Source organism: Anser brachyrhynchus (assembly GCF_964034855.1).
Source record: "Anser brachyrhynchus genome assembly, chromosome: 1".
In the NCBI taxonomy this organism is placed as follows: Eukaryota; Metazoa; Chordata; class Aves; order Anseriformes; family Anatidae; genus Anser; species Anser brachyrhynchus.
In genome coordinates, this window is record NC_137694.1 from 13,445,345 (window position 1) to 13,472,035 (window position 26,691).

The following is a 26,691-nucleotide window of genomic DNA, read 5'->3' on the forward strand; positions in this document are numbered from 1 at the left end:
AGGCATATTTTGTAGCAGTTTACAATTAACCAGCTCTGGAATAATTAGTTTGCTGGCGCTTCCCACCGAAAATAGGAATCGCAGGGGGAGCAGCGCTCCTGAGGAGACCACCAACTCCCCCACTCCCCAAGGCTGCCCCCCTCAGCCGCCGGGACCCCCGTGCGGGCTAGAAAAAGGGCAGATAGGGACGAGGAGACAGTTTTCAATTGTTTTAATCTCTTGATTTATTGAGGGGCAGGGGACAGCCCTAGGGAGGACACGGTCAGACACAGCTCCGAGAGCAGCTGCGCCGCCTGAGGCGAGAGCTGAGGGGAGAGCTGAGGCGAGCCTGCGCAGCTGCCGCCGGAAGCGCCCAGCCGCCCCACAAAATGGCGGCGCCTACAGGTCGCTTAGCGGCACGGCGGCTCTTCCTGCCCTGGCGTCCTCGCCTTTTGCGATCGCCCGGCCCGGGGAACCGGGTAGGCGGTGGGGCAGGGACGGGGGGGAGCCGCGGAGGGCCCAGCACCTCGGTGGCTCTCCGCGCTGGCGCTCAGGAGGCCGCGATGTGGGCGGCGGGGTGGTGGTGGTCGTGCTGGAGGCGGCGCGGTGCACGCTGGGAGTTGTAGTCCCAGCGGGGGGGGCAGTGCGTGGCTGCCGCTGAGCATGGCGGGAGCTGTAGTCCCCGCCCGGCTGAGGGGAGGCGGGAGGGGGGCGGCTGCCCCCTCATGGGGACCGGGCACCGCCGGGCGGGACGGGGCTGCACAGCCGGGCTGAGGTTCAAGACTCTAATAAATAGATAAATACATAAATAAACAACCCCAAAGGCCGCCATTCCCTCTGAGCAAACAGGTCTGACTCCATACCTGCCCCTGCTTTGAATCACAGAATCATTAGGGTCCAACCCCCCCCCCCCCCCCCTACCACCAATGTCACCCACTAAACCCTGTCCCTAAGCACCACGTCCAACCTCTCCTTGAACACCCCCAGGGACGGTGACTCCACCACCTCCCTGGGCAACCCGTCCCAGTGCCTGACTGCTCTTTCTGAGAAGAAATGTCTCCTCATTTCCAACCTGAACCTCCCCTGGCACAACTTGAGGCCAGTCCCTCTGGTCCTATCACTAGTTACCTGTGAGAAGAGGCCGACCCCCAGCTCCCCACAGCTTCCTTTCAGGCAGTTGTACAGAGCAATAAGGTCTGCCCTGAGCCTCCTCTTCCCCAGACACAGCAACCCCAGTTCCCTCAGCAGCTCCTCATAGGAGGTTGGGCTAGAAACCTCCTGAGATCCCTTCCAACCCAAGTTGTCCTGTGGTCCCATAATATGTGAGCTTTGAGATCTAGCCCTTTGGTAGCAGAGTACTGGATGAGTACTGGATTTGGTACTTTTCATGTTTAGGGCAGTCTAACATAGTGAGGGAAATCTTTGATAGGACATTTAAAATAATCCTTTTTTGGAATAGCTTATTGCTTGAAGTACTTATTTGGGTTATATATTTGCATACTTTAATGTTGAAAAAATTCGGTGAAGCTTTTTTTCTTTATAACCCTTTCTTCCCATTTCTTTTTTTATTTTGGATTAATGTGCTTTAACTGCAAGGTTACTATACAAAAGGTGTAAATTTCAAAATCTGGCCTTATGCTGAAAACCAGATGACTGTGGTTTGCAGTCCTTGACATAGTTTCTTGCATTGGATCCCCCTTCATTTTAGAAAACAGGTACCCAAAAAGATTTCAGATGCTAAAGGACATATTAGAGTTCCTGCAGGTTTTCTGCCAGGACATTTGGTTGGAGGGAAGGAGATGCAGTCTACTCCACAGTTTCATTTTTTTTGTTGTTGTTGTTGTTTTTTCCTGAAGTCAGTTAATGTATTCCCAAGTGAAGTATTGGCAAATAACTCTGTGTAAAGATTATTTTTGAAATGCATATTTTAAAATAGATTTCTGAACTTATATTTAAGTTCAGGAATACATTTTTAGAAGTGCATCCTAGGATATAACTTACAATGTATACGTGACTGATGCTTTTTTCTTACAGTGTGTACATGTGGGAACAGGCAGGTTCAGAGTTTCCAAGGCAGCAACAGAAGTAGTCTTAAATGTTCCTGAGACTAGGGTGAGTCCTCTGGAAAATGGCTTGCAAGTAGCTTCTGAAGACTCTGGACTTTCAACATGCACAGTAGGTAACTTGTAAGGGGAATGTTTTTTCATAACTTTGTGTATGTTCATTTCCTTGTGGAACTGCGTTGGATTCTGTCAAAGTTTACTAGCAGTTATTCCTAAGTTATAAGATGGGAAATTAAGATTTTCCTAAATGATTTGTGATTCGATTTTTGTGAAGATCATTTTTCTTTTTCCTTGAAAATCTGGGTCTCTTAAGGAAAAAAAACATTTAAAAGTAGGTCTTGAAAATCTAAGTTTAGCTTGTACAGGAAAAACAGCAAAGCTGCATGATTGGCTGATAAAATGATTTCTTTTTTTTCCCCAATGAGGTTGGACTTTGGATTGATGCTGGAAGCAGGTATGAAAATGAGAAGAACAATGGAACTGCTCACTTTCTTGAGCATATGGCTTTCAAGGTGAGTATGAGTATTGGCTTACAAATTTATGATGAATTTCTAAGCTAGTTATCTTTAGAGATCAGTGATGGGAACTTTGTCAGAACTGTGTAAATACGGTTTACAAATCGAGGAGAGAGGGGAAACCAACTCAGACTTGGTTTCAGTTAGAAAATGAAGCTAAATTCGTAGTCGTGTGCAGCTGATACACAATTACATTAGTAACACACCTCTATTTTTAACTTGCTTTTAACTTGTAGTTTTCTTAAGACACACAGTCTACCTTTTGCCAGCTTTTTATTTTCATTTGGGAGCATAGTAGGATTTATATTTGACTTTCAACATGGGAGAGATTAGCATGACAGTTTTCATTTCAGAAGACTTTCTTCCTTTTGGCTTTGACTTTTGCAGACAAGCAGTAGTAATTTTTGAGTGGGTGAATTCAAGGGTTTAGTTTGACTTTGTTGTTGTTTTGTTTCAGGGAACAAAAAAGAGATCTCAGTTAGACCTTGAACTAGAAATTGAGAACATGGGAGCTCATCTGAATGCCTATACGTCCAGGGAACAAACAGTGTATTATGCAAAGGCTTTTTCAAAAGATTTACCAAGAGGTAACTGCTTTCATTCATTAGAGAAGTAGCAAAGACCAAAAAATGCTTATCCAGCTCCGGATGAGGCATAAGAGTGATGCTTTTGCAGCCTAACAGTCCCATCTTTCCCGGGCAAAAAGTCCTTTCTTCAACTTCACGGGAATGTGAGGATGCAGATTTGGAAAGGAGTGTGCTAACAGTGAAGTTGATACTTGAAACATTTTTGTCAGCTAGATTTTTTCCCCCTACCCCAGAAATGCCTTTTGGACTTCTCCATTCCTGCAGAGCAAGTGTCTTTTAAAGTAAAGCTGTAGCATTTTAGCATCCTTAAAAAAAAAAAATCAGATTTTTTTAAAATTCCAAGCTGCAAATCTTACTAGTACCTTTTGGGTCACTTGGGCTTTCGGGTGGGTTTTACTTTTAAAACCAGATTTTTCTGGTAGCTTGAAAATAATTTCTATTCCTATCTTTATTTTCAATTAGCTGTGGAAATTCTTGCTGACATAATTCAGAACAGCACCCTGGGAGAGGCAGAGATCGAGCGTGAGCGAGGAGTTATACTTCGAGAGATGCAAGAGGTTGAAACCAATTTACAGGAAGTTGTCTTTGATTACCTTCATGCTACGGCCTATCAGAAAACAGCCCTAGGAAGGACGATTTTAGGACCCACAGAAAACATTAAGTATGTCCAAGTTTGTGGCTGTTTTAATTGTGTGGCAACTTTTCTATATTTAAAAGATCCCTCTGAAATGTGGGGAACACCTTCAGTTGTATTTTTTAACTCTGGAAGGTAGATGAAGTTGTGCTGGACGTAACTGTAAGAATTTCCTATCGCTTTAGTTCTCCTTTTCCAGGCATCATGGTGTATGTGAATTTCACATATCTACTGCACATTTTCATTATTTGACATTACTTCTCCTGTTCATTAAAAATGCATCTGACAGAAAATTGCAAGTGCTTCTTTTTCCCATCATCCAGGTGTTGGCGTTACCAGAAATAAAACTGCGTTCACACGGCTCTTTCAGCAGCTGTTTATACTGGTGCAGAACAGGAGATTACTAAGCATACTGTTTTAAAATTGGCATGGGATCATTAGTGGATTTTATCTCTTACCTGAGTGAGATCACCAGGGAGCAGAGTTGTAATTCTTATTCTTTATCAGGAAGCTGTAAGAGCTTTGAAAGGAAAAATGTGTAAAGTTCCAGTTTTCTGTTTAGGAAGCTGTCCTTATTTTAGCTTTTTGCATCTGTGCATTGGCAGAACTTATAATTATTCTGATACTATATTATTCTGTATTTCTATTTCTTCTTTTAAAAAAACCTGTACTGACATGGCAGTGATGTTTCCTTGACTGTTTCTAGATCCATAAACCGCAATGACTTGGTGGAGTACATAACAACACATTACAAAGGACCCAGAATAGTCCTGGCTGCTGCTGGAGGTTAGTATGAGATATTCACCCTTGGTCATGTGAAACTGTACTTAAAACCATAGTCTTTTAAGTTTCAGGGAGCAACATGCTGAATTGCCCATTGTTCAGTACGTCCTGGATGTTCATTGTTAGCCCTGCATGTTTGGTTTCTGCCTTCATAGCCTTTGAACTTCTGTTCCCTTCTTCCCTCAGTAATATTTCAGAAACATCCTTAAAACAACAACTAGAAGTGGGTAAGGTCATTGTTCCACGTGGGCATGAAAAGAAGGGCCTGGAAGGAATTCAGTATGGAAAGGGGAGAAGCAAGAAAAGCAGAGAGAGGGAAAATAATTTTGAGGCTTGAAATTGAGAGCAAACAGCTTGATTTGGAGTATGATCGTGATCTTACTCTGCATGACGGGGTGCTGGGGAAAATCTGAAAGTGTGGCATTAAAGGGGGGGGGACCCATAAGTTACTGATCAGTTGAGTCTTTAAACTGCATAGCAAGTTAAATGAACTGTTCACGGAGTAACATGACAAAGTATGTGAAACGTCTTTGTTCAGGGGTCTGTCACAATGAGCTACTTGACCTAGCCAAATGCCACTTCGGTAACTTGCCGTCTGCTCCAGAAGGAGGGCTGCCACCCCTGCCGCCTTGTAGCTTCACGGGCAGTGAGGTAAGCAGCTCAACGGCTTTCCGAGCTGGCCCTTTATCCCCTGCGAGCACATGGTGCCTGCTGAGGAGAGCTTCTCAGCTGCACACTGAGCAGATTACAAGGCTTCTTGCCCACAGTGAGGGCAACTGGAGTAGCTGCTTTCCAAAGCAGGACTTACCAACTTTTCTTGGGCAAGCCTCCACTCTCCACTGCCACCACTTTCTCTGCCTCATCAGTTCCTGAGGGAATACCTCCCTTACCCCTGCTGCTACTTTCCTTTCGTTGCCTGGCCTGCACTGTGAGAGCATTTCCTCTTACTGGGAGTCACTGATTTAAAGGGTATGGCGGGGAGCCAAGGCGTCTGTGTTCCATTCCCAGCTGGATTCAGATTTTGAAAAGCCATCAACTTTCCTTGCTGCTGTTTGTCATAGAATTCCTTGTAATGCCCTCTTTATGTTCGTGGTGTCAGGCTTCCCGTTTGGCAAGTGCTCTGACATGGCCAGAGCATGGCTAATTAAGGCCAATGGTAAATAAAGCTCCGTGCACTTTAATTTTTGGTTCTTTGCATGCATGCTTTCTGATACAGACGGAGTGGAGATGGCTGTCTCCTGACATTTAACTTGCCGTGTACGTTACCGCGTGCAGGTTGCACTACAGCTGCTTTCGTGTGCTCCCACAGATCCGTATAAGAGACGACAAGATGCCCTTGGCGCACTTGGCGATAGCCGTGGAAGCAGCTGGCTGGGCTGACCCGGATACGATCCCCCTTATGGTAGCAAACACTCTGATAGGTAACTGGGACCGCTCCTTCGGAGGAGGCGTGGTGAGTGAACCTGCAAGCACCTTCCTGGCGTTAACGAGGGTGTCTGCCTGGGGTACTGCCGGTACCGACCCCCTCAGCCGTATCTGAGGGCGTTGCCGTGACTTCGTGGCTCTTTCTGAAGCAGGGTGAGGGAAACCAGCCGGGAGGCTGAAAGACTTTGTTGCCCGAGATCTAAGAAAGTTTTAGGAAGTGATTTTAAATTGCCAAAATAGTGGCGACTCGAGGTCTGCCAGCCCTCGTGGAATGTTTCATACCTGTACGTCATCAGAACACGGGGGTATCAGTAGCAGTCCCTTTCTCGGACCTCTGTGGCTTTATGATCTGGGCTGTTATTTGGAAGCTATTTGGACTACGTGCAAGGGAAGAAATTGTTGAGATGGAGAACTGATAGTTGACTGCATAGCTTCTGCTGGAGCCTGTGATACTGCTGCATGTTCTGTCACATTGAAAACAGGAGACTAGTAAGCTTTCAGAAAACGAACGAAATACGTTTTCTCTTGCTTCAGCAGAACTTATCCAGTAAACTTGCTCAGATTGCCTGCCATGGTAACTTGTGTCATAGTTTCCAGTCCTTCAACACCTGCTACACTGATACGGGGCTGTGGGGCCTCTACATGGTCTGTGAGCCATCAACTATCCAGGACATGGTGCACTTTGTTCAGAGAGAATGGTAAGCAAACAACGGTTTCTCTAAAAAGATTATATTCCGTGGACAAATAAACTTTTAAAAATAGTAATTATTTAAAGAGCCTATCTCTATTTCTCTGCTTAGGCTTGCCTGGGAAAAATAAACACATCTAGTTCTAAACTTTGACAGTTGAGATGCACAGTCCCAGCAGCCAGTTTCTGTCACCCTTACTTAGAATGAATAATTTAGGGTTTAGGCTTGTTTTATGCCCTAGAAGAATAAGTGCTACTACTACTAACTACAGTTCACATTGCTTTTACAAGGTAAATAGACAGTGATTTTCTTTTTGTCTTGCAAGTGGCAGGAGTTATAAAAATGTGTTAAACCCGTTAGAATGCGATTAAGTCAGCATGCAGTACTCATGAACTGCATGTTTGACACCTGAAAGTAAATATTCAGAATAATGAATGAGCATAATGAGAGTGCAATTACCTTTAAATACCATTACTAGTTAACCGTTCTACAGTCACTGGCCCACGTGGCACACCAGGTGGTGGTGGTGTTACACAGAGCTCTAGTGAGTACATGGGAAAATGAAATTATGTCAAGTAGATGAGCTGTTATGTGGAATTCTAAAAATTGGGACTACAGATAATTTCATTAATCTAAGGCCTTAAATCTAATTTGAAAGTGTCCATAGGGGCACTGCTAATACTTGAACTGCAGATGTGATTAGAAACAGACGTGTTATTTAAGGGCATTGACTTGAAGTGGCTGAAATTAAAAGAAAACTTGAAACTGAGGAGTTTCTTTAATCACACAGAGCACTTCTCATATACCATTATTCTGAGATCTCTGTAAAGAACTCTTAGGTAAATATATCATTTTAGCTGTCTGCTTGCTGCAGTTTAGCATCAGGGAAGATGCGAACCATTCTTGTGCTATAATGTGTTAAGATACCTGCTGCATCCCTCTGTCTTCCTAGTGGAGTCTTCTCTACGAGGTGTGATGTTATTTATACAGTTCTCATCTCTTACCAAGCGCCAGGAAGTAACGGCTTGCCTTCTGGGCTAATTACCTCTAATTGCTTGGCTCCCATTATCTTACCAACAGCCATTCTCAAGCTAGCAAGCATGGACTGCACGTGGCTCAAAACATTAATAAAATGAAATGCAGCTCTTCTAAGAGGAAAAACTTGTTTTTAGACTGAGTATTGGTATGCTTCCAGAAAAACCCTCTCCTTATGCTGCTTCTATGAGTCCTGTGGCTTATCTTCATACCAAGAACTCTTATCAACTCTGTCTGTAGAAAAGATGTGCGTGGGTAGGTGTACTCAGTGCCTGTGGCAGAGGTACACAACCATCTCGTGTGCTACACGTTCGCATTATTTAATGCTTTTGGATTTAAACTGTTTTTCAGGATAAGACTTTGCACAAGCGTTACAGAAAATGAAGTAGCTCGAGCAAAAAACCTTCTAAAGACAAATATGCTGCTACAACTTGATGGTGAGACCCAGAGAGCTTTTTATTCTTACTTCTTGCTACTCTATGCTTGATAACTGAAGTGGGTTTTCCCCTGTTTTAGGCTCCACCCCAATCTGTGAAGACATTGGAAGACAAATGCTCTGTTACAAGCGCAGAATCCCAATTCCAGAACTTGAAGCAAGGATTGAAGTAAGTGGCACTCCTCCTGGAGTTCTTTGATTAGGCCCTTACTGTAGTAATTTAACTTCTTAGTTGTTAATTGTTATAGGAAGAAACAGTACAGAGTTTAGACTGTTTCCAAAGGAGAATACTTCAACTGTTCTGTCTCCTGTTCCTCTGGATTATACAAAAGAAATTAAGATCACTGACTTAATACTTTTTTAAGACAGGTTTAGTAACAAAATGTGTCTCTCTAACCCTTTCAGGCTATTGATGCCCAGACTATTAGAGAAGTTTGCACAAAGTACATCTATGATAAGCATCCTGCTGTTGCTGCTGTGGGTATGTTGTCTAAGCTCACCTCCTGCAACTCCTCCACCCCCTTTCTTATCAGTTTAGCATGTGTCATGGTCAACTTTCTTTAAATTCCAGGTCCAATTGAACAACTTCCAGAGTATAACAAAATCTGCAGTGGAATGTATTGGCGTCGTGAGTAGTGAACAAGAACTTCCACTATGTTTGAGCTTTAAGAGAGAGAAAATAAAACAAAACACTGCTTTTGACTTCAAAAATGCATTTGAGAAGATTAAAACTCAAACACCAACCATAGTCCTGTGTATCTGTACAATTAAGGAGAGAAGGAAAACATGTATAGTATTTGCATTTTTATTATAAAACAAAGATTGTCAGTAAAAGTCATTTCTTGACTTTAGTAGCATTCATCACTTGTTCTTGAGCAGCTTTCTTTGCCTTGACCATTTCAACGAGTTCCTGGAGAAGTGGAGAAAAAACAAAAACAAAAACCTACTTAAAATGTGTACCTTAATGATGCTGTGGTTTTAAGCATTTGGTGTAGTCAGCCTGAACCACTACACTAGCTCTCAACAGTAAGCAATCCAGACAGTTTAATACCATAAAACAATTTCTCCTAGAAACAAATTAATACTGACATGGTGTAGAAGATCAATGCTCATCTAATCCCCTTGTAGTACAAAAGGGAATATAAAGCGGGCTAGGGAAAGGACTTCACAATCTGCAAGAAGGTGCTGTCAAATTTTAGGACAAATTTTATGGGGCAGACTTCTTCCCAGCTTCCAGTTTTAGTACTTCCACTGAAGAAAACCTATTCCGTACTGCTTTTCTGGGTTAACAACAACAACAAAATTCTCCATAAAGTGCCATCTTCTGCTAATTTGTTGTCATCAGATACTGTCTTGGGGAGGGATGGCAAAAGTAAAAGCAATGGGTTCTACCAAAACCTGAGTTAATTAAAACCCTAGAAGGAGGTTAGAAAGCCTTACCTTATATCGCTTCATGCAGTCCTTTTTTGACCGGCCTGGGACAGCTGCTGCTATTTTCTCCCATCTTTCAGCAGTATTTACTGGATAAGTCTTCAGTGCTTGTTCTAAAAGCTTTTGTTCTTCTGTAGTCCAAGGGGATGAATCTAAAGACGATCCTGTTTTCAAAATCAAAAGTGACAGTAAAAATAACTTTAGTAATGATTCCTCGAGATAAGTGTAAGAAAATACTGTGAAAATATTATAATTGATTTTAAGTCCTTGGAGCCACTGATTTGATTTAAGGGATGTCCAGTACTAAAGCCTGGAAAAAAAACCAACACCACTGGAACAGACTGGCCAAAGTGGCACCTGGGATCTTTAAATACAGCACAGAGACTTTGGAAGGTAACAACTTCGTTGTCAGCCAGGTGTTAGATAACAGGTGTTAGGTAACTACTGCTGTCCTGTGAAACCACATCCTTGGGGCAGCGACGTTGTTCTTCCTGTTACATTTCAGTAAGGAACCAGCCTGCTGCAAGACTCTGGTCTCCTGTTAAACCCCAGACACACCCATCACACTTTCCAAAGGTTAACTGTAGGATGATCGTGTATCTCAAGTGCAGCCCCTGGAAAGGCAGCACCTCTGAGGAACAGATGATCTCAGCATCTGACTTAACCTGTTGGCTCCCCAGGAAGCACTCCAAACTGTCACTGACTGTTTAGTTAGCCTTGGTTTGTACTAAACGTACCAGAAACCCTCAAATAAATCCAGTAACTGAGCTTGCATCACCTGTTTACTTGCTAGTTGTTTGTAGGCAAGGCTTAGAGTTCTAGATTACTTTCTTACTGAGGTGCACAGCAGAGACAAGTGCAAGAAGAGCTTCCTTTTCACTTTTACCTTCAAATCGTTCCGAGGGGGCAGCACTGTCCATCTGAGGCACCACACCATGTTCCTTTTTAAATTTGTCAAACGCTTTCTTGTTGATATCATCTTTTTGATGAGGGTCTATTAGGAACAGACATTGAACGGAACAGTTACTGCAACAAAACTAAAGCCAGATGTAGTAATAAAAACATTGTGTAGCAGATTTTTTAAGTTAATAAACACAATCAATTAAAAAAAAGAGGTTGGTACATAAAAATCTTTTAGGGTCCAATGTATTTTGCTCAAAGTGCCTGGTTTTCCAACTCCTAAGTTGCTTTATACTGCTCAAGTGACTACGTCCTCCACACAAACATAAGCCTGAATCTGCTGCTTCAGTGAGATCAGAAGGGATTACTCTCACAGAAGGGCTGTGGCACAAATCTGCGTTACTCAGGCTACCAGTGTGCCAGGCAGACAGGAATGCAGGGGAGAGTCTGGATCCTCCTTGTAGAGGTATGTGGTTTCGGATGGAGAAACAACTTCAAAACTGTTTTTTCTATAGCGGCGTGTTTTGATTTTCCTTGAGAACACCCTCCAGAGTCTCTTCTCAGTATCCCAGCTCTGTGGCCTACATTTACTCTGCGAGGAGATAAGCCACGTTAATTTAGCTGTCTGACTGGTGCTGAATCTCCTTTGTCTTTTTAAAGCATCTCTATAGACTCATCAATTCTCTTTATTCCAGATGCCTTCAGAGAACAGTTCCACCCACTCTAAGTATAAAGGAGCCTCTGTAATGAACAGGGCCTAGAATCTTACATGTGCATCAAGTTAAAAGAATTTGAGATTCACTCATGAGGTAGAGACTTATGTGATAGCTATGGGGCTGAAAATACTGAGTCACAGAAATGCTCCTCTAAATTTTCCCACCAGAAGTACGTTTCTTTTGGGGATATACAAAGCATTTTCTCACAACAGAAACACAATGCTGCTAAAAAAAAAAAAAAAATCAAGCTGTAGAGAAGCACGCAGACCATCTTAATACAAAAATAAGCTAATAAAGATACCAAGCTTCTGGAGGCTCTTTGCTTTATTGATGACGTCTTTTGCTGTTCGTTTTATTCCAGTAGTAGAGTGCAAGTTCATGTAATTGGCAATAACTTCCCACCTGAAGCAAGGATAGAAAGGGGAAAAATCAGCACATTATGTAAAGCTTATTTTCATACCAATAGAATCAGGCTACTGTACACAACTGAACACTTTTATACCAACTCTTAAGTAAGTTTAATCATACTTAAATACGTTAAAACTCTCACAGTAACTACTGTGGAAAGCTTTTGGTTACTAAATGCTAAGTTTCCCTTAAGAATTCACTCAGCTTGGATGAAGTTCTTGGCTTCTCATACAGAAAAAGTATGGGGGTTAAATGTGGTTGTTTAAATGTAAAACTCTAATCCTCAAAACTCTGCTCAGCTGTCGCTTATTTGAATTCCCTCAACAACTCCAATATTAAAGGGCTGAGATGGAAAAACACTGTTTTTCCACTGCCCCTCGAAAGAGGGCCTGAACACCAGATAAATGGGATTATGGAAGAGAGAATGGGAACACCCCTAGCCCTGGAATTATTCTTAGTGTGTTCTTGCAAAACAGAGGGGAAGCTTTGCACCTGATCAGACTAGAGGATCAATATTCCTGAGTACTCTTGACTGCTGTCCAGTCAAGGAAAAGGAAATTTAAGGAGTCCTTATACTGACATCATACTTCAGATGGTCTGAAAATAAGCTGTATTACACTTGTTATTTAATTAAAATTGGTAACAGGGCTTTTAACACCAAAACCAAGAAGTACCTTGAATTAGTCCCTGCTGGGAAGAGGTTCACAGCTTTAATTAACAACTGTAGATCATCTTCTGGCCAGTTTTTGCTCCCCCCTCCACCACCAGTGGTCGACTTCTCTGAACTCTTTGTTGCTTGGCGCATACGAGCCTCTGCCTCTTCTTTCTCTCGCCTTATTTGTTCATTTATTTCTTCTATCTGAAGGATTGTAAATGAGCATTTTTATTTAAGGAAAAAGAACCATGTGACGACAAAAACCCCACTCTTCTGCAATTGCTTTGAGCCTTGAATTTTGCTTAATTTCTGTTCTTCGCGTTATACATAAGGAAATGGAGCTCATCTGCTCCAGTATTATCTCCCTCCATCACGTGCGTAAAATTGGCCATCCCAGATTATCCGCTACAGTGGAAATCCATCACAACATTCACTAGGAAATTAAACAAATGCTCCCAGGATTAAGGAAAGACTTCTGCATATAACTGGAACGTCCAGGCTAACATCCGACACCAAGGGACAGATCCACAAAAGGATTAAGAACCTAAACTGGTGACTGGGGGCAGCCCAACATCCCTGTTGAATACAGTAATTCCGAAACCTTCCAGCATAACTGCTACCTAAACCTGGTTAGGCCAGAAATTCTCTGTTACTGTGGTTGTAGCTCAAGTGAAAGCTTCAATAGGTTAGCTAAACTAGCATTAATAGCTAAAATCTGGGTTGTTGCAGATAAGTGCTTACTCAGGCCTAGACGGCCACGTGTAGTTCGTTAGCAAGCAATTCAGCAGAAGTTTGCAACACTCTCCTGTAGAAAGGGAGATTGGATTCAGTCACTTGTGGAACAGAAGCATTTGAATCTTAAGTCTTCAGTTGCCTGATGAGTAAACCTGCCCCAGGGATGGGGACAGGTCATCTTCTCCATCAGGAAATAACGCTCACAGATCTGACTCCAAAGTGGATGAAAGAAAGCATCTCATTCTCTCTGCAAGACATGGGTTCAGCCTTTTTACTCCAAATAGCTTTTCCCTGCTGGCATATTTAGGCAGATCCTTGTGGAGTTCTGTGAATCCTGGTCACAAATGTCTTGCTTTTCCTCTACTTTGGCATCCAACCCACTGGCCCTTCCAGCGCCTGTCACCTGCAGCATGAGGTCCTTTTGTGGATCCAGCCCCAGGTCAGGGAGAGTAGAGGCAGGATTTTCCTTTTTGTAACAGAACAGGTTAAGAGTGCCTTCCTTCTCCTCTAGGTAATAGCCACCCACTGTTGGGGAAAACTAAATTCCTCTGCTGCTTCTGTGTACCATACAAACAGTGGGATTTGAGTCTTTTACTAATTAAAAATGCATTAACTTCTCTCAGCTGGCACTGGTTATTTCACTAGCCACGAACTGCATTATGTATAACGTAGTGGAAACCAAATCTGCCCGGAGACTCTGAAACTCAGAGTCCACAGCAGCTATGTTCTATCTTACTTAGATTCAGCCATATAAAATGTCACAAACAAATTATTGTTAATTTGATTTGACACTCAGCATAATTACCTGTTTTACTACAGCCGCCTTTCCTCCTTCCCTTGTAGTGGATGTAAGTGCTTCATTCAAGCATTGCAGACTAAAAATAAATTATTAAGTTACAATGCATAGCTAGTAGAAAGATGGGTATCAAAACGAGAAGGAATCAGGAGCAAGAAAACTTACCTTGCTAGCTCAAGACGATCACAAAGCTTTTCCACCTCCTCCATCATTTTAACACAATCTGCCTCATTATCAGAAAAGTAATTCCAGTTCTGGAAGCAGAAATACATGTTCTACAAAGTTCCTGAACTTTACTGTCCTTCAGACAAAAGCTTAACAGACAGCATTCTTTAGCCATTGCTGTGCTGGGGCCTATTTGGTCAGCTTTACTCCTAACTCAAAACTGTATGATAAGTATGTTCTCTAGCATTTAGTAAGCCCACTTTCCATACCCATCTCTGACCATAAAAATAAGTAAGTGATAAGACCTGATCTAAGAACGCACAATAATTTCACTGATGTAACCTGTATTTCACTATAGTAACATTTAAATACCTTGCACGTTGTTCTCAGTTTTTGCCTTTCTTTCTTGATGGCTTTTTTCTGTATCTCTTTTTCCTTTTTTGCTACTAATGCTTGTTGCCTAACTTCTTCTTCTTCTTTTTCTTTTGCTAACCGTGCTGCTTCTAATTCTGCTTGTCTTTGCTGCAGTCAAAAGAAAAGAAAAAAACACACACAAAAAAATCCAAAGACACACAGTTATAAGGTTATTGAGTCATTCAGTATTAAAATATGCTGTTTCCAGTTTTTGAAGTATAGCAACATATCAATGTTCATTTTCACAAGAACTTTAAGGGAAGGGGTGACCCATGCCAGTTGGCATTAATTCAAATATTCACTATGAGGACCTAGTCTGTAAATCCTGGCCTCCTTTACAATGAAGATTATAAAAGATTATGAAATCTCCTGTGTCTACCCCAAGAGTATAAGCTTGGAAAAATGCAGTTGTCCAGCATTTCTCTTGCACCACTGTTAACACAATACCCTGCAGTGCTCTGGTGTTGTCTTTGAAGATACTTTTTAGCACCTTACATTTCCCAAGCCTTTCACTACTCATACTGTTTCCAGAGACATATTTTCCAAACTGTTTAATATTAATCAAGTAATAGTACCTCAGAATGTCTCAAACCAGTCAACCGTTCAGAGACCATACCCACACAACAAGCAGCTGTATCCATTTTATGAAAGAAGTAAGTAGGCCACAGGAGCTAATGACGGCCTTTAAACCAGAGAAAGTTTATGCAACAACAAAACTCAGTTTTCGAAGTTTTTGTTTCAGATCTGTGCTCTTTATTTTCATCTTTCTCAAAAGGCTGTTAGCCTTGCACTGCCTGTTACACAGGGATCAAAGACAACACATCTGTAAACCCCAATATAACTTCTGACAGTAGCTTTCTGACACAGCTAGAAGCTGAGATAGTGGATCAGGTATCAATGAACCAGAGATTTCCAGCCCAAATAAAGCAAGTAGTTAACTTACTTTTTCTTTTGCCTCTTGTTCTTTTCGTTTTGCTTCTACCTTTGCTTTCTTCTCTGCTTCTTTCTTTGCCTTTTCTTCCTCCTTAAATTTCTTTATCCTGGGATCACAGCTGTATGCGTTGTCTGGCAGAGGAAAGGACACATCACGTTCAGAAGAAAAACAAGTGTCTTCCCCTGTTAGTTAACAAATCTTTTTGCAAGAACAGTTTGTATGCTCACCGACAAGTGTCCTAATTCTGTTCATTTCTTCTTTTTTCCTCAGTGCTCTGGCAGCCCTGTTCTGTTTTTCAATCCATCTCCTTTCATCTCGACTAAAAAGGGAGAGCATAGTTAGTTCAGCGCTCATACCCTACAGCGTCAGTAACTTAGGAATTCAGCAACAAACACTTAAAAAGAGTTTCCCCACACAGATGTCTTCATTGAATACTTCAGAAATAAACTTCAAAAAATGAGGTTCCAAGCCCCAAGCTCATGTCCAAAATGCTAAGCATTTAAACAATCAAACAAACCCTCAAAACACCTGACAAAACAAGCATCTCATCTGTCATTACAGGCCCACATCATGGACTCTGTTTCCAAAACGCAATCCATTTGCTGATGTAACGTTAAGCTCAAGCAAAACAACTGAAATGCTGGTATATAGTTTAATTAAAGGGCAGCAGTATAATTAATGTCAATTATCACAATTTCACAGCAAATAGGTCACATCAAGTGAATGTATGTGCACGGAACTAACACTTTCCACGAAGTGCTGTGATACTCTGGTAAAATCATATCATGATAGAGCTCGGGTTAAATAGATTAAATTTAGATGACTAAATTTGGAAATATTTGTCAGTGCTGTCAAGAAAAAGGCATAGTTTTAGTGGCATCTATATCCTCATCCACACATCCAACTGCAGAACAATATGCTTCAGATCAAAGGAAGCAATTCCCACAGCAGAGGAGGGGACCCGGTAATAAACTGAAGGATCAGAACAGATGAGCACCGTAACCTTTGGCAAGAAGGGATGACAAGAATCCCAACCACCTGAACAGAAGAGCAGGAAGCTGACATGTAGCTCTCCTAAGTACAGCATGCTACGTACCATTTGTCTAAACATGTTTAAGGAGGACAGGAGCAAGTACAAAAGAGCTATGCAAATAATTCTAGAGCTTTCCAATGAGAAGCCTAGAAATTACTCTCTAATTCATCAAAAATACAACTGATAAGGAACTGATTACAGTGCCTTCACAGAACTTTCATAAGAGAAGAGAGTAACTAGGTCCAGAGAGGCTCAAATACTTAAGAGCAGAAAAAGGCGTAAGAGAAACATGTCTAGCTAAAATATGGCGTAATTTTTAGCCACAAAGTTAGCTAAACCCTGAACCTTACTACAAAATTGGTTTCTATTCAAACTTGGAAGAAGAGGTTTAAATAATGCAAGCAGTGGTGATATCAGGATGAGCGAGTGAAAGGCTGTGTCCTGTGAAATACAGGTTAGACTAAATGATACAGTGATTTATTTTAATGTTCTGTGTTTACAATGAAAAAAATAGAATATATTTTCCAACAGCAACGTGGTCCAAGTAATTCAGCTATTATCACTACATCAAGAAATATGCAATTTTTATTAACATCAAGCCATCAGAACCAATCTTTCTACATTCCAGATAGCATCACTTGTCTCAGCATAGTTTAATAGAGTCGGAGAAGGACATGATAGCTGTTTACTCATCTACTCTGTTCTGGGTCTAGGTTCAACCTGCATCTGGGGCATGTTGGAATTACAAGCCTGAACTTAAATGAACACACAGGAGATGCTTTATAACATACATTGTTTTTACAATTTCAGAACACCTTAGAAACACCTCTAGAACCACAGGTAAGAAACACAGGTAAGAGAGGAAAAAAAAAAAAAAAGCCCACAGTCCAGTTCAAGTGTGTGACTGACAATGAACTGGGAGAGTGGAATTCCATCTCTTGGTTAGCCACCTTTCTTCCTGTGTCTTATGGGCTGATATAGCAAGATTTAGCAACTTGCCACGAGTCTCTCAGTCTCCCATCAAATTTCTTTTTATTTACATACCATTCAGCTTTTTCTTTTTCTTCTTCATCTAAATAGGAAAATTCTCTCCATGAATCAAAATTATACCTGAATTAAATATAAAAATAACAAGAATGAATGAAAAAATAAACCGGCAAAACCATTACAAATAATCTACCTTCTTAAATATTTTTTCTAGGCAATTACACTGTTATTTACAATTTATAATACCATTTACAATTATACTGCACCTACAATGATTCCACTGTGTTAATACCACTGAAACTAGTAATTCATATCTCTGTAGGACCACCAGCTTTACAATATAATTGTCAAATCTCTCATTACAGGCACTGGAGATACAATGCAGCCTGCAGAGTTTAGAAATTCATTTAATCTTTATATACACATCCATATTTAGTGGATGCGAGACATAATGGAGACAAACTCCATTTTAAACTTCAGAATTTATTGGACTAGACCTCCCTTAACTAGGGGAGCTTAAACCTAGTAGACACCTCCCCTGAAAACACAAGTTAAATGAAATGAACTCCACTCCTAGTCTGTGGGGCAGCTCAGTTCACAGCTATTCTGGCCAAGCACTGCCCAAACCTACAGCTATATCTGTGAATTTACAGCGTGGATGTATTTCCTAGAAGAAATCCAGCTCAGTTTGTGGAAGGCACCGAACAGCCATGAGGCAATTTCGTGACATTACGCAGTCAGAACAGACCACAGCCAACGATCAACCTACTAAAGGGTCTGCAAACCCTTTACACTGCACACCTTGCATACTGCGAACAGCAACTGAGGTCACCATCTAACTTACCAAAATGAATAGAATGCATCTACCTCTTCAAACGAAGAGTTCATGTCCCCAAGTTTAGGAACGTTTTTCTTATTCGACCACCTGAAAAATAAATTGATATATTCAAGAAATAATATATATGAAATCTTACTTCATGAAACAGCAGGTGTTAAGTACAGAATCCAAATACCAAATTAGTTTCCCTCCCACCAACACAGAAGGGCACCAGGGAAGAGGAAGAAAAAGGATCATTTGCTCTAAATATCCTCCTGTTTGTGTCTTTCTGGGGGAGCTCCCCCAGAAAAGCAAACTCCACCTTTCCTGAGTTTGGCGTGCATACAAGGAGACCTGACGGAACACAAGGTATCTGCAAACACTGTTAGCAGGGCCTCATTTCTCCATGTACACTCTGCTGGTAAGGGAGCTTACAGAAAGTGAACAAAAGGTGCTCTGTGGTAGGCTATATTAAGTTTCCCACATATTCGAACAGAGAACAAGAGAACAATGCATGCTCTGCCTCTATTCCATTTCTTTCCTACAAAGAGGGAACTATTCCATAGGCTCTAGAATTTCTTACTCCATGACATGACATCCATTTCCAAGCAGAGGTGGGAACAACCCATCTGACAACCACAGAATCAGGTCTGAATCTCTGGAATGCACGCTAAGAGATTTATAGAATCTATTACAACACATTCTGAACAATCCATCCTATGCAATGGATTGTTCAGGATGAGTTGTGAAGTGCCTCACACAATAAAACACTTTTTCATATAGGCAAAAAGTGAAATAAACTGAATCTTGACTTATATTGTGACAGCCTTAATACAAAGTTAATTGACAAGCATGAATTGTGTAGAAAAAAGTCACACACCGTACAAGAGAGAACCACCAAATACTGACAGTTACATATATCTTGTATTTTAACCACAGAATCATAGAATGGTTTGGGTTGGAAGGAACCTTAAAGACCATCTAATTCCACCCCCCTGCCATGGGCAGGGACACTTCCCACCAGCCCAAGTTGCCCAAAGCCCCATCCAGCCTTGAACACCTCCAGGGATGGCTAAGTCTTCTGGGCAGAGAAGTTGTGGATGCCCCGCTTAATTGTGAACATAACTACTGTCATCTGTTAATGTCTCACCCTCATAAGAAAATCATAAAAAAAAGAATTTTTAGTTAGTAACATACACACGCTTGGTATAGTAAATAATTTTAAGATGAAACTGTGTGTTGTATAAAAAGCACAATATCTAATATGGAACAGAGATTTTTTAAATCTCACAGGTCAAACTCACTGCCTCCAGTGTGACAGTTCAGATTATTTTAAAAATAAATTGAGAATATTCTATTTTAACTGCATTAAACTTCTATCAATTTAATGCATTTCCCAACATCCCTTAAAAATCACGCCAGTTATACGCAAAAACCAGAAGAGCTTGTAAATGCTGATCTTCCAGCACAGCAAAGGCAGTCTGACATGGCTTACCTTGCATTTCTATCAAAAACCGGTGAAAAAACTTCAAAGAAGTTTTCTTTTGCTTCACTTTTGGAAGGAACAGAGTTATCAAAAGTAGGATCTATGCTGTTAAATGCTCGTCGTTTCACAGGGTCAGACAGTATTTCATAAGCTGTAAAAAGTTACCAGACATCAAACATGAGATTAAAATGAGTCTTCCCTGCAAGGTGGGAATGTTAACAGAAAAGGCTCTAAATGTTTAAAGAGGTGCTCTCAGATCTGATTTATCACTTCTGTACAGCTTTGTATTTTATTCTTTTGATCAAATCTCAACTAGCATTGCTGGCAATTCCTGTTCAACAAAGTAGGAAGAAAATGTCTATGAAAAACAACACATTTTGCTATTAGAATGCAACAAATCACATTATATTTAAAATAAACTTATAGCAGTAAACTCAGTTCAGTCACTGGTAGCTGGGGCCTGACATCTTCAGGCTTTTATCTTGCACCAAATCCTTGCAGATGAATTGACAGAACAGTCTACTAAGACAGGCATGGAGTAAAAACAGTCCCTGAGTTAATACTGCAGGACTGGCACGAACAGGGGCCATTCTTAATAATTTTTGCAGCTCATGATGAAGTTGTACTGAGACTTTGAAACAGCATAAAACACCACACAGCTCTCAGCCACAGCACACACACTGTCCTACTACTTCTCCTTTTACAGTCCTGTACATGGTGAACATCATATTACCGAAACCTTATAACCTGGAAATCACACTCTAACTTCAGTAAACTTTTTTTTTTCCCCTCAAGGAAGCGTGAAATTACTGAGTCTGTCAGACCTACATTACCTACTATTTTTCAATAAGAATAAGAATTCAAAGAAATCAAATTCTTATTGCAGTCATTTGCAGGCTTCTGTGACTGCTTCCCTGGCCAGAGAACTGCACTGTGAAGGTCGCACCTAGAAGGTGATAAGCTGGAGACCTTGGAGCTTTGTGGTTCTGTAAACTGCTCTCACTGCACGTTAGTAGAGAAAGGAACGAAAGCAAGAAAACAATAATAAGCTGCTGCGTGCCAATCTTCTCTACCCTTCTGGGTAAGGGACTTCCTTCAATTCCCTCTGCCAATGCTCTACATGACCCCAGTTATCCTCTACATTGCAAGCTAGGAGCTTCAGTAACACTCGTACCATTTCCCTAACACAAGAAATTCTGCACATATCTGTTGGCTCCTCCTCCTCCACTTCAGAGGCACCAATTTTACACCGAGCTCCCATTTTACTCCCACATACTCTGTTCCTCCAGTACTGCATCTCCCACTCCTTCCTTTGCCATATCCAGCTCTGAATCCTGCATATGCACTCCTGCCTTTCCAAGTTTATTCTCTCTGTTCTGTTAACACCCTCTTTGCTCCAGATTTCCCTTTGCATTTCCTTCCTCCGAGGTACTGCTTGGAAACATTACTCATCTTCCATGCCACTTCATGCTTTCCTTTTTGTTTGTTCTTACACTTAAGAATGTAAGCTGTTATTGAGCAACATATTTTACTCCTTGCATGTAGATCATAGAGCACACTCCTGAACTCAGCTACAGGTGCTATTATAAACATCTGCCAGTTTCCAACAGGACTGAAACGGTGGAAAACCTTCACCGGGCTAACTAGGCAGCAGCAGAACTTTATTTCCCTACAATCCTATGTTGCAGGAAGATCTTAATTTCCTTTTGAAGCTAGCTTTCCCAATGTTCTAATAAAGGTCAGTAAATAATTAGAACAGGTGGGAAACAGGTTTCCCCCCTATTTTTCAGATTTAGGATTTTTTTCTGTTTCAAATTGAAACAAAAATCAAAATTCCTTTGATCTCTGTGGACATGATCTCAAAAAAGGTCTGGTTTCAATCAACTGCTGCGCTTGTTTTTGAGAAGTTTTAGTACAACTCTAAAGAAGGCTGAAAACATCATTGGCTTCTCTAACATAACATTTTCTAATGTTTTAACTAGCAGCAAAAGAAGTCACTGAGAATTAGAAAGTTTAGAGCACACAAATTTCAACATTTTTCCCCCTACCTCCACGGACCTTATTGATTCAGAAAACTAGCTTAAGAATGAAAGTGTTTTTAGACGTATAAGCCTGGTTACACCTAGAATACCCCCCTCAAGTGCCTGCAATTAGGCAGCAGTGGTGTTCTAGGTCACTAGAAGCAAGAGCGATATGTTATTTAATCGAGTTCACTAGGCCATCTGTGGGCAAAAGTGAGCAGCTGAGAAAACTGATATCCGAGATCAAATCAACAGATGCTCTATTGGCAGAGCAAGTGCATTAGTATTCGGATTTTCCAATTGCTGTTGGTGTCTTAAAGGAATTATTTTACAGCGTATCAGTTTATTGCATGTATGTGGCAACCTCTAGTGGTTCATCTTTGCATACACTGCTACAAGCGTTTGCATTTTGTGAACATAAAGTATTTTGCTTTTCACCAAGTGGTATGGCAGACAAATGGCAACGAGCTGCGATGCCATACTGCTTCCACCCAAAGGGAAGTTACATTTATGGGACCTCTGTTTATTGAAGCAGCTTGCTAAAATGGAAAAGAACTTCTTTGGCTTTGCACAGTTCTTTAAAAGTAGCGACAGTGACAAACCTCATAAAGCACTACAAATAATGTTTTAGATTATCAAGCAGATTGAGTAATAAAACAAGTCAATTACTTACCTTTAGTTATGCACGTAAAATAATCATTATCGCCTTCTCCGATTTGCTCCCCTGCAGCTTTTCGCTTGTCTGGATGATGTTTCAAAACCATAGATTTATCTATCAGAGACATAACATTTAGAAATACTTCATCATCAACACTGTGTAGTTTGTTAAAAATAATATAGTAATTCCAACTGTCAGTCCTCTACTTAGGTACTTTTTTATTTTTTAAACCATCAGTAAGAAAATAGAGATGAGTAAATTAACTTTCTTTGATTTAACACTATTGCCAGAATTAACACTCTTTTGTCTCTGCTAGGACACCAGACAATCTCAACTTAGAAACTTTCACTTTTATCAGCTGAAGAAGCACTGATTTTCCAAGACTTAGTCTAATATTATGCATATCAAAGTACTTCAGTGACTACAGATGTACAGTTAGCTTCAAAAAACATGACGTGTTTTCAGGACCGTAACTGTGCAAGACTGCACAATTCCCTATGCAATCAAGCTAGAAAATAAAGAAAAAAACATAAATTGTTATTTCCAATCAAAAGCAAAGTCATTTAGATAAAATAAAAATTGTATTCAATTCCTTTACTCAAGTTCTGAATATAGTCCAAGATGAAATTTTGCAAGTAAACTACAGCCATGAGCCTGTAAAGACTGCTGCACATACCCACAGATAAAACTAAGCACACACACAAGACTTTGTGGTCAAGTTCTCTTTCTACTTAAGACGTAAATCCTAAGAGACAACTAACACCTTGCGAATATCTACTGAAGTTGCTATCAAAGTTGACTCAGCACTCTCAAGTTGGAGAGAGAGAGATATGCCCTAGATCTTGCTCAGTAAGATTAGTGAGGTCACTAATTGACAGAATAGCTGCTGCTCTCTGAGTTATTAACGCAGGATCCGCAGTGGCACTGCTAAGTACTCCAGCATATGATCACATACCAGAGACAACACAATTTCCTGTGCAACTCAGTAATTTGCTAAGTGTGCTGTCTTAGCCAGATCCAAACACAAGGTAATATAGCCAAGCTATAAGCGAAAAATGATTTTTATTTTTGTGCTCAGTGACCACACACAGTAAGTTGCCATGACTTTGCTAGAAAGCAATGAGCTGGTCCAATGCCCTAACTCAGGCAAGCGGCTCTCAAGGAACCATTGTTCCAACCGTCTGCAAGTAACTTAACCTTTATCTGTGGTTTAACTGGTGACAGTGGTTCCACTCATACAAGTGCAGTTTCTTTATGCAACTGTTCTCAATTATCAGCTCACAAAACCATTAGCTTATTTTACAAAGCCTATTTATGAGTCTTCAACTTAAATCTTCTTGCAAAGTCAACTCTAGGTCACATTGCTTCATATAAATGAAAGTTGTGAAGCCTGACATGGTGTTTCTTGGTATGCAAGTACCATAAGATACTCCTGTGCATCGGAGTGCACTTCTGATGAAATCATACTTCTTGATTTAAGACACAGGCCTGTGATATCATTAAGGAGCACGCTGGCACTTCCAAGTTCTATTGTTTACTAATCTGAAATGCCAAGGAAATATAACCTCACAAGACCGTAGCTTTAATGGCTTGATAATAACCCCAAGATTCAGCAACAGGAACGCTACATTCTCCAAATGGCAAAATGACCAAAGAAAATGAAAACTGAGCTTCTCAGTGGTCTAACTTTTACTACAATATTTGAAGACATGAAAATATAAAAGCTTCTGCTCCACTCCCATGAAACGTTCAACCCACCAGCAGCATGCTTCTTAAACATTCACTAGCATAAACGTGGCAATTAACAACTGTAAGGCGGCTGCAAGGTAACAACCTGTTGAAATACACAGGGCAGAGCCACTCTTATTTCTCTGCCTTTCACTGAGTCCAGTTGCAGACTCAAAAGTGCAGAAATACAGTTATAGCCTGTGGGTTTTTTGGTTGTTTTAACAAAAATCTTGAAATGAGAAAGCTGAGATGTGAACTCAGTGAAATTTTTGAGTTCACTAGCTTTAGGCCAGTGGATTTCAGAACTGTGATTTGAGTTTAAAGGCTGGTAAACAACAAGTCAAAAAGGAGGCATTTTTAGGCCTGTGAAAATAGTAAAAAGCTTGTTTGTGATATGTCTGCATTTAGATGTGGAAAATAGTCCTATACATCTAAAAGAAGGGTAGTGTTATTAGAGAAAGGTACTTACGAGCTGCTTTGATTTGTTTTTGAGTAGCCCTGTATCGTATATTTCCTAGGCCAAGAACTGCATAATGGTCTTGATTCTGAGGAAGAAAATAAAAGAGCCCTAATAAACACTGATATACATGACCTAAATGCCACAACACATGTAGAAAAACAGTTTTCATCCCCATCTTTTAAAAGCAAGAGACAGAATTCTATTATCTCTCCATAAACATTAGAAAAAACCCATAGGACCAATCATTTAAAAAGCTGTTATAGAAATTCCAGTACCTCAGTCCAAGCTGGATTTAAGTATCGGATCCTAAAAAAGCTCAACTAATGGAAAACTGAATTGCTGTCTTAATAGCAAGGCACTAATGTAACTCCAGAATACAGTTTAAGATCCTACTGAGTGCTCCTGATGTGCTCTTGAGTTTGCCCGTATCAAGTAACTATGTGTAGAAAACAGAAAAACAGGTATAGTGCTAATGGACACAGAGTGGTTCTGATGGGGTGAGAGAGGAGCTCATCAGCAGCTGGGAATTGCTGGTAACTTGGCCAGATTTCCATCAAAAACATAATTAACGCTGTCTGTATCAACAGAATACCTTCCAGTCCTTTGGATCAAGCGTTTTTAACATAGGAAATTCTTCAAGCTGCAATTCTTCATCCCCCGATTCTTCAGAAAGCTCCTTCTCATCTTCTAGCTCCTGGAAAGAGGCAGAAACATTTATGTTTCTCCTCTTAATAAACGCTTCAAACCATCTTCCCACAGGTTCCACTTGACAGAGCACTGATGCTATAAGCAAAAACAGAAAAGTAAGCCACCGAAGGTGAAGTTGCTTTGGTTTTAATATTAAAAAGTAAACGTAGGTATTTTATTTTATACGGTATATGTATGGATTTTAATTTATAGTGTAACATCGCACAATGCTATAGATCACCAGATCTCCTGGTTTGCTCTGAAAACACCGGATCATGTTAAAGATCAGAGGAAGCTGAACACAGGTGCTTCAGGGGGTTCCTCCCAGAGACCTTGCTGCACCCTCAGAGGCTGAGCAGTGCCTTTGGGGTCAGGGAACACACTTTTAGGTGCAGTTAAATCCCGCCCCGTTTTGCTGGGGCAGGAGACCCGCACCCAGCGCCTCCAGGATAACAAACCCTGGCTGTTCGCAGGCCTCTGCCTTTCAGCAGCCGGGACTTGTTGCTCAGGCACTGCCCCTGGGCGAGCACCCAGGCGTCCCCTCACCAACACCCCCCTTTACAGCCTGCCTCCCTCACGCAGCGCCCCCCCCAAACCGCTCCCTAACCCCCCTCCGCTCACACGCTCGGCCGGCAGAACCGAGCCGCCGCTACCTACCGGCCGTCAGCGGCCTGGTGACCGCCGTGAGGTGCCCGCCCGGGGCCGCCTGCAGCATGCTGCCCCGGCCCGGCGGCACCGAGGGGCTGCGAGCGGGGCGCTGCGGGCTGGGCGCTGCGGGCCTGGCCTCGCCGCCTGCCGGCAGCCGGCGCATGGAGGCGCCCGCCCGGGAACGCTTCCGGGTCGGCGGGGAGGGAGCTGGGGGGGGGGGCGTTAAGGGACGGGAGGGATTCCCCCCTAAATCACGGCGGCGTGGGGAGTCAGGGGGTCGGTAGGGTTGGGAAGGTGCTCCCAGATCGTCTGGTCCAACCACCCCCCTACCACCATCACCCACTAAACCCTGTCCCTAAGCACCACGTCCAGCCTCTCCTTGAACACCCCCAGGGGCGGTGACTCCACCGCCTCCCTGGGCAACCCGTCCCAGTGCCTGACTGCTCTTTCTGAGAAGAAATGTCTCCTCATTTCCAACCTGAACCTCCCCTGGCACAACCTGAGGCCATTCCTTCTAGTCCTGTCAGTAGTTATATGCGAAAAGAGGCCGACCCCCAGCTCCCCACACCTTCCTTTCTTATTGCAGAGCGCAACAAGGTCTCTCCTGAGCCTCCTCTTCTCCAGACTAAACCACCCCAGTTCCCTCAGCTGCTCCTCACAGGACTTGTACTCCAGGCCCTTCACCAGCTTCGTAGCCCTGCTCTGGGCACGCTCCAGGGCCTCCATGTCCCCTCACACCCCTAAGCCATCACACGGGGGGGGGGGGGGGGGCACCCCCTAAAACCATCACACCGGGGGGTTACGGGGGGACCGTTCTCCTCAGAAACACAGGGGGAGGGAAGGGAGCAGCCCGACTGAGGGACAGG

The 26,691-nt window shown here is 41.9% G+C and overlaps 2 protein-coding genes across 3 annotated transcripts; one reads left to right on the top strand and one right to left on the bottom strand.

The window, feature by feature from the left end:
• Positions 1-298: 298 nt before the first annotated feature.
• On the top strand, positions 299-9,006 carry PMPCB (peptidase, mitochondrial processing subunit beta). Of its 2 annotated transcripts, none has more exons than XM_080575355.1 (13): positions 299-458; positions 2,014-2,154; positions 2,468-2,554; positions 3,015-3,144; positions 3,607-3,805; positions 4,485-4,564; positions 5,100-5,212; positions 5,871-6,014; positions 6,521-6,684; positions 8,062-8,147; positions 8,227-8,315; positions 8,552-8,627; positions 8,718-9,006. In XM_080575355.1, the coding sequence occupies exons 1-13, from the start codon at positions 369-371 to the stop codon at positions 8,780-8,782; spliced, it is 1,464 nt and encodes a 487-aa protein (XP_080431481.1). In that variant the 5' UTR covers positions 299-368; the 3' UTR covers positions 8,783-9,006. The 2 variants fall into 2 exon arrangements, with proteins under 2 accessions (XP_080431481.1, XP_080431482.1); XM_080575356.1 differs by having other exon boundaries at positions 6,524-6,684.
• Positions 8,938-26,589, bottom strand: DNAJC2 (DnaJ heat shock protein family (Hsp40) member C2). The gene is made up of 17 exons (XM_080575354.1): positions 25,835-26,589; positions 25,083-25,273; positions 24,500-24,575; positions 22,318-22,416; positions 19,633-19,774; positions 18,165-18,245; positions 17,378-17,443; positions 15,528-15,619; positions 15,310-15,431; positions 14,325-14,474; positions 13,953-14,041; positions 13,797-13,866; positions 12,276-12,460; positions 11,495-11,595; positions 10,464-10,571; positions 9,587-9,741; positions 8,938-9,056 (listed from the first exon to the last, which is right to left on the bottom strand). Exons 1-17 carry the CDS (start codon positions 25,986-25,988, stop codon positions 8,982-8,984), a joined length of 1,956 nt encoding a protein of 651 aa, XP_080431480.1. The 5' UTR covers positions 25,989-26,589; the 3' UTR covers positions 8,938-8,981.
• Between the last annotated feature and the right edge of the window lie 102 nt (positions 26,590-26,691).